Below are 10,735 nucleotides of genomic sequence, written 5' to 3'. Positions count from 1 at the left end.
GTATCAGCTAGATCGTCAGTATCAGTATCAGTATCAGTATCAGTATCAGTATCAGTATCAGTATCATCATTATTATTATGTATTCCCTGTATAAACAAAGAGAGGGTGTTAATTCACAGTTTCTCTTTGTTTACTGATAATCTTGTAATTTAAAAAGCTGTACAAAATATTATATGGTTTTTGTTTTACCTTGAACAATCAAGAAGAGAAATCTTGTCTACAAGACCTCTTGCCTCTTCCATCCTTGCATCCTCTAACCTCTCATTCTCTTCCTAAAATATAGAAATATAAATACAAAACAACTAATTTAGAATTTTTCTTGTATTTGGCCATTTTCTGAGAGTTTAGGCTTATGAAAGTAGAGCAATACATAAAATATCGTTTGAGAAAATAGTCCAGGTATTAACCCTAAACAGGGAGAGGGCGGGGCGTTCGACGCCCCTCCTCTCTACCTTTTTTGTTATGGTTAAGGAAATCCGCTAAATTATTAATATAAATCCGTAAGTTTCTGTAGTGTACACAAACCCAACAGAATATAAACTATTATGAGTACCACGTGGAGTAAAGAAACTTTTTCATTGTTTGACATTTGCTACAGTAACAACCAGAAAACTTAGAATAGGAAGACGACATTACAGCAATACTAAAGAGCATTTAATGTTGTTACAAAGCAAATTGCTTTTCTAATGAGTTATTAAATCACTTAGTAAGTGAAATGGGTCTGTTTACACTGTACAATTGCTTTGCCTCATGTTCATTGGCATATTTAAAGTCATAACTTGAGTCTAAATGTCGACTTTCTATTTCAGAGTTTTCTGGTTATCACTGTATTAATATATTAAATCGCTAAACACCTGAATGAGTTGCTCCAATTGCTCCTCTATAGCAGTCGCTTCTTTTTTCATGTTTTCAAGCAGTGCTATTTCAGCAGCTTCTAAAATTATAATATGAACTCTGAAAGTCTTAACGGACGAACGATAACATATTGTTAAACTAATCTGTTTTGACCGTTTTTTTTTTATTTTCAATAAAACTTTCAAAATTTGAAATCTTTATTTTGTTAAAGTTTGCTTTTTTAAATCTTTGCAATATTTTTAACCAAAAAAGAAAATGAGAAAACGATTCAAAATCAATTGTTACAACACGGTTGTTTTTGGACAGTTTTTGGGTTGTTTTTGTATATATCTTCTGTCAGAGTCAAAATATGACAATAAGTGAAAAAACCCGCAAATGTTCAGCTAACACAAAATTTAAAAAAATGTCTTGCACTATGCTAAACAGTAAACACAGTGTCTTTCGAGTCCGAATTTAATGAATTTGAGCCGCGTCTCAAATCCACCTAAAACCGGTTTCAGTTGATCGCCGGCTTAAATCTTAAAACATTGAATACATTTTTAAGATGAATCAAATATTTGAGCTGCGCCTTAAATTTAAGCCATGGTTCAAATTCTTTAAATTTGGCCTCAGTTTCCATTTACTAAAATCGTCAATATAATGACATTTAATAATTATATAATTATCTTCTGTACATGTCTTATTCAAAAGAAAACTTACCTTTTTCATTCATTATTTCATCTTCTTCTGCTTTTATACCCCTAGCATATTCATATTCAAACTAAAAAAAAGAATTATAGTTAAAAACATAATTCAAGGTGTTTACCATTGTTAAGTATTGGATGGATTCGAATTATGTCTACGTAATTTTAATCTTTACAGATTTCAAACTATGAAGTATGATAGATCATATAATTAAAGTTTGAAATATCTAAGGTTTACGCCACTATAGTTATACAGATATAGGGATTAGTATATTTGAGTTTGGTGCAAAGACTCAATTCCTTTCCGTCAAAAAGAAAGACAAGTATATAAGGTTTTCTCAAAATTTTAATATGTTTCTGTTTTGTTCTGTTTTGATATTGCGGTGTACTTTGATATTGGCCGATTTTTACACTGACCACCACTAAATAAATCTAATTTTAGTTTAATCAAATAAAATGTAATTTTAGTTTTTAAAATTTAGTGTTGATGATATTCAATCCTCATAGAGTAAATAAAGATGGTGTTACTGTTTCCTCCACATTTAAAAAAATTATATTTCAGTCTTTAGTTTTAAGTTCAAATGACATAATCTATATTATAAAGCTCTTCGCTCATATATATATATATATTTTATTCCAACTGATGATTGGGTTAGACCCATGAAACATTTTGTCTTGGAAGAAATATATATTTAAACATCTAAAATGTATATTTAAACTGAAAAAGTTGAAAATGTATATATGTATTTATGTCAGCTATACGGCTCGACCAAATTGGCTGAAATTTTCTGAGGGAACCAATGGATACCCTGGGGATAACATTGGCAAAAAAATTTTTTTTAAACCAAATTTTTTTCTTCAAAATTTGACTTTTATAAAAATTCCAGGGGAAACACCGGCCACTACAGCTAGTGAGCATCAAAATCAAAAAGAAAAGATAAAAATTCACCCTGTGATGTAAATGCTGCGCAATCTGAATGCAAGGATCATCTGTGGAAAACTGTCTGTACACATCTCCAATCATACTTCTAAAAATATCAAAACATTTCTTAAAAAACAATTTTTTATTTTTTTGAATGGTCTTTCTTAAAAAAGTGTATTAATAAAGAAGTTACAATTGTTAATGATGTCTCATTGGTCCAATCAAATTTAAAATTTAAGACTTTTTGTAAAACAAAGTTTCATTTTCCGATCAATTGATATCAATACAGAATAATTGATATCATTACATAATTTTGAGTTCTACAGTAGCTAAACTAAATATGATTTCTTATGTGTTTCGATTACGCGATTCTAACAAGATGCGATTTATTGCAAATATTCAAATTCCCCCAAAAAATTAAGAGATTTCAAATAGTAAAAATTTAAATGAATAAGAAAAGAGAGATTGAAGTGTTAAAATCTTAAGTAACCCTCCATTTGAAAAATATCCTTAATTAAACGCTTTGACTGATTAAGAATAAATGAGATATCCACGATTTCTCTTTAAAAATAGTTAATTTTAAATGTTGGTTTCTCTATAGAGTTACTTGCTGATTTCTTGCTACAGAAACAATTAGGGACATTTTAAGAACTTAAACTTTTCAAAAACGATGATAAATATTTCACATTGTTGATCGATAAAAGTTAAAGGATACCATCGGGAATGGTCCTCAGTAAATGGATGGTTATTTATTTGGAAAAAAAGTTTTAATTTATCTTGACATTTTGATGCTTGAAAAAGGCTTACGAAAAAATGCCGCGATGATTGTAAAATATTAATTTCCATTTACATTGTGACACCCTGTATAATGTAAATTACCAAATACATTGTGACACCCTGTATAATGTAAATTTCCATATACATTGGGACACCCTGTATAATGTAAATTTCCATATACATTGGGACACCATTTTACCTGAAGTCCTCAGCAAATGCTTCGGAAGTTTCATATTTTCCAGATTTTAATTTGTTTTCCAGTTTTCTCAATGGGAACACATTGGCAGAAGAGTTCAGTGAGAGGGACGGAGCTGGAAGGGATTGGGAGGAAACTGGAATGAATTTGGAGGAAGCTAGAATGGATTGGGAAGGAGCTGGAATGGATTGGGAGGAAGCTGGAAGGGATTGGGAGGAAGCTGGAATGGATTGGGAAGGAGCTGGAATGGATTGGGAAGGAGCTGGAAGGGATTGGGAAGGAGCTGGAATTGATTGGGGAGGAGCTGGAATGGATTGGGAAGGAGCTGTAAGGGATTGGGAGGGAGGAGAGTGCGGAGGAGAAAGCGAGTGATGAAAAGGGGATTCCTTTCCTTGTGAATGAGTTGGGGACAAGGAAAGGGATTGTGGAGTTAAGGAATTATGTGGGGAGTACAAGGGAAGGGACTGAAGAGGGGAGTGGGAAGTTGGAAGGGAACTATGGGATGAGGGGTAGGAAGGGGAATGTATTGAGGAATGAGGAAGAGAATGAGAAATCGGGCGAGGGGACGACTGAGGTATGGAATAAGGTGAAGATTGAGGAATTGAATAAGGAGAGAATTGAGGTAGTGAGCTAGGAGGAGAGAGAATACCAGGGTAGGAATGAGAGTTTTGGTCATGTTGGGTCCGTGGGTTGAATGGGACCTGGAGAGGGTCGGAGTAAGATAAGACCTGATCAGGTTCAACTCTTAAACCTTGAACTGGTTCAACTCTTAAACCTTGAGCTGGTTCAACTCTTAAACGTTGAGCTGGTTCAACTCTTAAACCTTGATCGCTTTCTTGGATCAATGTTGATAGAATTCTCTCACAAAATCTAAAAAAAATTTATTTTAAAAAAATTCTAAAACGGTTTCTGAGCACTTCAATCTTAACATTTATGTCTGTAAGTGGTTGCTGTTGTTAAATGTCGTTTTTATATTACAGTACTTGCAATATGCTATCTTCTGACTTATATCATAACAACACCATGTCAGCAATTAAAAAATTAAAAAATATTATATTGGTTGAAATTTCTTTGCAACATTTCTAATCGATATGTTCAATGATACTATTTAAGTAACTTCATATGACTTACAACTGACAATTTAAAAAAAAACCAAAAACAGGGCATGTCCTATTCACAATGTTACCCTTAAAACCTTTATCTGATAGATCATGTGAAAGATATCGACGGGTTTTATTCTGACAATTTTCTCATCTTGTCTCTGAACCAGATAATACGCAAGTCCAAAACCCAGGATTGAAAATAATCAATATTTAATGAGAAGATTATAATTATCAATCATGCATTCTTGATGAGACAAAGCTTTACAGCGTACCGTTGTGAATCGGTATAATTGGAGCTGTGTCACTTGAAATTAGATGTAAACTGTACAGTCCCTTTAAAATTACAACTTTAATTTTTTAGTCTTTGCAAATTAATGTCGGAAACCTTGAAAATTTCAACCTATGACATCTGATAGAGCAAATAGTCAAAAATTTGAAACATATGGTTACAAAGCTGCAGAGGAATTAAAAAAAACTAATAGCTCGCATGGCAAGTAATCAGTTCCAATATTAAATATTACCTTAAATCTTTGGGTTTTTGCTTGTCTAATGTTTTTCTGGTTTGTCTGAGTAGTTTGTTAGTAATCTCCTGGAGTTGAACTGCCCACTGATGAAGAAGATGATCTGGGGGATTAAACTGTCGCGCATTTCGCCAAACTATTAAGAAACAGAAACTAAAACTTTTGAATGAAAGAGTGCTTAGTCCGACGACTGAACTCGATATCTACAGCGTGTACTTATAAATTGAAGGATTTAAGCTTAATTCCGGGGATATACTGGGAATCATCCTAGAGATAATTAAGAATTATTAAAGTCCCTCAACTATAACTAAATCGCAAGGCGATAAGAGAACTGACTGAGCCTTTAAAAGTTCAGAGTTAAGATTTAAAAGTTTTGGCCTGTAACTTTTTAACTCAAAATATTACAACTACAAAGTGTTTAATTTATAATTTCAATTGATGGAGATCAACTTTAAAACTCTAAACTATTTCCTAATGTAAAAAAGGTCCATTTTATGAAACTGTAGACGTATTTTAAAGTGCTCCTCCAAGAAAGGCATGTCCGATGAACGACAGTATCCCTTTTTTCGCTCAAAAAATTGATTAATTTGAATCGTAGTTTTTATGTTAAAAATGACTTGCAAATTTATTAAAAATTCTACGTGTTTAAAGATCGCACCATAGTTTCAGTAGAAGTAAATATTTCCAAATACTGATAGTGCCGATTAAAAGATTCATATCTCTAATTGGATAATGAGATAGATAGAAAGATCGATGTTACCGCCATACTATTTCTATTGGTTCAGAATAGACAACAAACACATGGCTAAACCCTGATTGGATCAGGCGCTAATGGACTCGACATGCAGGAGTGAACGAGAAACAACGATTTCTTCCTCATTTAGTTTCTTGGGCAAATATATAAAGGTTTCCGTTGAGAATTTAAATAAAGGATTATTTTAAACTACATTTACAATCCCTTTAATAGTAATAAATGAATACACGTGGATTTAACGGTTCTGTCAATACTCCAGAAAGCTGTGACTTTCGATCACAATTTGACCCATTAAACATATTTTTTTAGCCTTTTTTCTTAAATACTTTTTTGTCGGAATATACATTTTCAATGAAAAAGTATAAAATAAAACAAATCCGTAAAGTAAAAGATTGTTGAATTATAGAACAAAACACGTTTGATTTCAAATAGAAGAAACCGAATGCTGTTCCCTCTGGTTAGTCCAGGGTGAATACCTTACCTAGATTAATATCTTGAATAAACTGACCCATGTTTAAATACCAGCCGTGGGTCAACCTGGCGCGTACACTGTATAAATCCATCGGATGGCTGATAACCTAAAGAAAGTAGTTTTTTCATGAAACAAACTAAGTTGTCAATCCCTATATCTTTGCAACCTGATGGTAACCTTTGATATTTCAAACTTGGAATTTTTGATCCAACAGAATTCATAGTTTTAAATATTGCAAAGGTCTCCGACATTGTGGATTAAACATATAGGGATTAGATAATCCGAGATTGTGGCAAGAACTCAGTGTTTTCTTCAAAATCTTTATTGATTTAATGAATCTTAAAAAAATCAGAAAAATAAGGTGCCGTGTAAAGTGGCAGTTTTCACTTTATGAAAGGATGAATTTAAACATTTCGTTAACGATCAAAAAAATTTCGTTAACGATAAAAAACAAAAACAAAAACTAAACGATCGTTCAATAACGATCTTTAGTGAAATGAAGAAATGAATTTGTCGATCTTTTAAATAAAAAAATGTTACTTAAAAAATATTTTTGTATATCAGAATTTTTATTACAGTTTATAATAAAATAGACTTACCAAAAAATAGTCTGGGTATATTCCTTCTGTGATAGCGTCTACAGGGTGTTTAAAGGGTAGAGCCAGGGGGTGTTTCATTATCTTTGGCAGTACATGTTTACGTACATGATCGAGCTCAGGGGTCAGCGGATACCTATACAGTACAGTACATGTTTACGTACATGATCAAGCTCAGGGGTCAGTGGATACCTACAGTACAGTACAGCAATAAAATCATTTTAAAGGAATGTTCACGTTATTTTGAGGATGTTAGGTACTTTCCCAAAGGCATTTTCCCAAGCGGAAACTTCCCAAGTTTGTCCTAACCGCAGCGTTCGGCCCCTAGCCTGTTCTAGCTGCGGCGCTCAGACCTCTATCCCATACTAGCCGCAGCACTCGGCCCCTATTGCTGCCTGCGGTGCCTTAGAGGGCCTGACCTAACCTTTGGGAAATTGCACATTTGGAAAGTTGCCACTAATGAAATTGATACTTGGGAAGTCCACCTATAGGTAAATGCCTTTGGGAAAGTGATTCACCATTTTGAGTGCCCCCAGCCCCTTCAATCTTTTTAGCGAAGGATATGTCCAATTCACCATGGTACCCTGTAAACCTTCGTCTTGTTAAACATGATGAAGATATCCTTGTTTTCCTATCTTCAACTGATTATTTCCAACAGTTGCTGCTCTTTAAAAATAACTTGCAGATTTATGCAGCACAGACAACGAAGGAAATTGTCAGAATTATAAACTTGTCAATACAGAAAATTGACATTATCTTCACCATTGTTCAAAGAGTAACATCTTGAATCGGGCACAAAAAAAAGGTCAAATAGAATAAAGTCAATATTCTCTTTAATAAGCATATTCCCTTTAATTAGTAGTACATATTCCCTTTAATGAGCAATACATATTCCCTTTAATAAGCAGTGCATATTCCCTTTAATAAGCATATTCCCTTTAATGAGCAGCACATATTCCCTTTAATAAGCATATTCCCTTTAATAAGCAGTACATATTCCCTTTAATAAGCAGTACATATTCTCTTTAATAGGCAGAACATATTCCCTTTAATAAGCAGTACATATTCCATTTAGTGAGCAGTACATATTCCCTTTAATAAGCAGTACATATTCCATTTAGTGAGCAGTAAATATTCCCTTTAATAAGCAGTACATATTCCATTTAGTGAGCAGTACATATTCCCTTTAATAAGCAGTACATATTCCATTTAGTGAGCAGTACATATTCCCTTTAATAAGCATATTCCCTTTAATAAGCAGTACATATTCCCTTTAATAAGCAGTAAATATTCCCTTTAATAAGCATATTTCCTTTAGTAAGCATATTCCCTTTAATAAGCAGTACATATTCCCTTTAATAAGCAGTACATATTCCCTTTAATAAGCAGTACATATTCCCTTTGATAAGCCGTACATATTCCCTTTAATAAGCAGTACATATTCCCTTTACTAAGCAGTACATATTCCATTTAGTGAGCAGTACATATTCCCTTAAATAAGCATTACATATTCCCTTTAATAAGCAGTACATATTACCATTAATAAGCAAGACATATTCCCTTTAATAAGCAAATTCCCTTTAATAAGCAGTACATATTCCCTTTAATATGCAGTACATATTACCTTAAATAAGCAGTACATATTCCCTTTAATAATCAGTACATATTCTCTTTAATAAGCAGTACATATTCCCTTTAATAAGCAGTACATATTCCCTTTAATAAGAAGTACATATTCCATTTAGTGAGCAGTGCATATTCCCTTTAATAAGCATATTCCCTTTAATAAGCATATTCCCTTTAATAAGCAGTACATATTCCCATTAATAAGCAGTACATATTCCCTTTAAAAAGCAAATTCCCTTTAATAAGCAGTACATATTCCCTTTAATAATCAGTACATATTCTCTTTAATAAGCAGTACATAATAATCTGCCACGTCACCTTGATATAGATATAATCGATTTCTTAAATTTAAAGTTTTTTAATATTTAGTCAATAAAGTATTTATTTAAACCTTGGACGTGTTTTATTGAGCGTAGCCAAATTGGTGACCCCAAATTTTTTCGCTCCTATAGACTGTTCATTTCAACACTATAGACTGTTTTTAAGCTACTCGCTCAAGTGAAAATGCCCAAGGACGGTGATAATGTCCCGGTCTGAGCCGAACCAAGCTCAAGGGAGTAACCGCCAGCCTCACGAAGAGTATTATTGCGTCTCGTCCTTCAACCAAGAGACTGCCAACCAAGTCCTGGATCTGATCAAGTCTCCTCCATCCTCTGAACCTTACGAAGCCTTGAAGCAACGGTTGTTGAGACTCTTCGCCCTAGATGATTTTCAACTTTCCCTTTAATAAGCATATTCCCTTTAATATGCAGTACATATTCCCTTTAATAAGCAGTACATATTCCCTTTAATAAGCATATTCCCTTTAATATCCAGTACATATTCCCTTTAATAAGCAGAACATAAGCCTCTGTTGTCACGTCAAATTAAATAAAATTCACGTTAGAATAAAATCTTACACGTTTTTATTCATAACCTCTTTTTTTAAGCGAAAAAATAGCGTTTTTATTTACTTACATGCAAGTAAATTGATTTGCTTTTCAATACTTTGACATATACTCAAAACTGGTCGAGCTCAAAGGGCACATTAGTTGTACACCAGTATTTCAAATTAAGGAATTGAACAATCGCCAAATTATAATGTTCTAATCCAATCCCTATACCTTTGCAATCTTATGTCTTGGACCAAATAGATTATGTTGTAAAGATGTAGGGATTAGAAAATAAGAGTTTGTGGCAAATGTTTTAAGGTCCTCTTTGATCTTTAATTCTTAAACGTCTTTAAATCTTTAAATTTCTTCCCATAAATTTAATTCCCCCCCCCCCAGGATCAAGGTGATATTTTTGTTTCATCAATGTATATTGTTTATACATACATATCTGTCAAAAATAATATGCCTTGAAAGTTTACCATCTAAATAAATTTACAAAAACACTTCAAACCTAATCTTTTTAAAAATAGATATTTAACCAACTTTAAACTTAAATTGAGAGAAATGTTGAAATGAAAAAAAACAGACAAATTCTTAACTGACAACTTACTTTCATTAATTTTCATAAAATCAACGCAAAAAAATTTGAAAAAATTGAGATAATAAATCTAATATCCATATACGAATAAATATTCAAAACTTAAATCAAAACAACTGACACAAAATATATCGTTTAACTAGATACTTTTTCTATGAATAAAAACAATAACAAATAACGGACAAATTATAGTAAACAATAGTTTATAAAGATTGAAACAGTATTTAATTACCTATGTTTTGGTCTGACTCTAGGCTGAAAAAAACCTTCCTCAGGAATTCGATTCATGTTTACGTTTTATTTATTGTCTTCTTTATCTTTTATTATATATGTATTATATATGAATCACTAAACTTGACTGAAATGCGTATACAAACGCCTTAGATCAACTGATTCTGAAATGAATAGGAAGTTCTAATACTCTGCGTCTGTTATGGGCTGTGACGTCACGGCTTCTCATCTGCGCACCCCCTCCCTTTACCTTCCTTCCCCCCCCCCCCGATACTGAACCAATCTAGAAACCTTGGAAATCTCTACGCAGTTAGAATCTGCTTCTCTTTTTCCTAACGCATAAAAATGTTAAAATTAAATTCCTGAAAAAAAATAAATGCATTTTTGATATGAATATGAAAATTACATATATATTCTCTTTGCTATTGCTATATGGATTTAAAAAATGTTCCTTTATTTCATAGATACCAACTGCAGGGCAATTGTCAAACACATATTGCATTCAAATTCATTTTCATTTTCATTTTTA

At 32.6% G+C, this 10,735-nt stretch overlaps 1 protein-coding gene across 1 annotated transcript in view; it reads right to left on the bottom strand.

Annotated features, from left to right (window-relative positions):
• The window catches only part of LOC111712542 (bromodomain-containing protein 4), an 11,326-nt gene extending 945 nt beyond the window's left edge, over nucleotides 1-10,381 (bottom strand). Inside the window, exons 1-9 of the mRNA XM_023487187.1 lie at nucleotides 10,208-10,381; nucleotides 6,883-7,015; nucleotides 6,293-6,389; nucleotides 5,058-5,193; nucleotides 3,437-4,303; nucleotides 2,488-2,566; nucleotides 1,555-1,615; nucleotides 855-934; nucleotides 190-272 (exon numbers count right to left, since the gene is read on the bottom strand). Coding sequence (XP_023342955.1) covers nucleotides 190-272; nucleotides 855-934; nucleotides 1,555-1,615; nucleotides 2,488-2,566; nucleotides 3,437-4,303; nucleotides 5,058-5,193; nucleotides 6,293-6,389; nucleotides 6,883-7,015; nucleotides 10,208-10,263 — 1,592 coding nt within the window. The 5' untranslated portion in view covers nucleotides 10,264-10,381. The remainder of the gene's footprint in view (nucleotides 1-189; nucleotides 273-854; nucleotides 935-1,554; nucleotides 1,616-2,487; nucleotides 2,567-3,436; nucleotides 4,304-5,057; nucleotides 5,194-6,292; nucleotides 6,390-6,882; nucleotides 7,016-10,207) is intronic.
• Nucleotides 10,382-10,735: the final 354 nt, after the last annotated feature.

The sequence above is a fragment of the Eurytemora carolleeae genome, unplaced genomic scaffold (assembly GCF_000591075.1).
Source record: "Eurytemora carolleeae unplaced genomic scaffold, Eaff_2.0 scaffold1186, whole genome shotgun sequence".
Classification (NCBI taxonomy): Eukaryota; Metazoa; Arthropoda; class Copepoda; order Calanoida; family Temoridae; genus Eurytemora; species Eurytemora carolleeae.
This window is presented reverse-complemented; position numbering and strand designations above follow the sequence as displayed.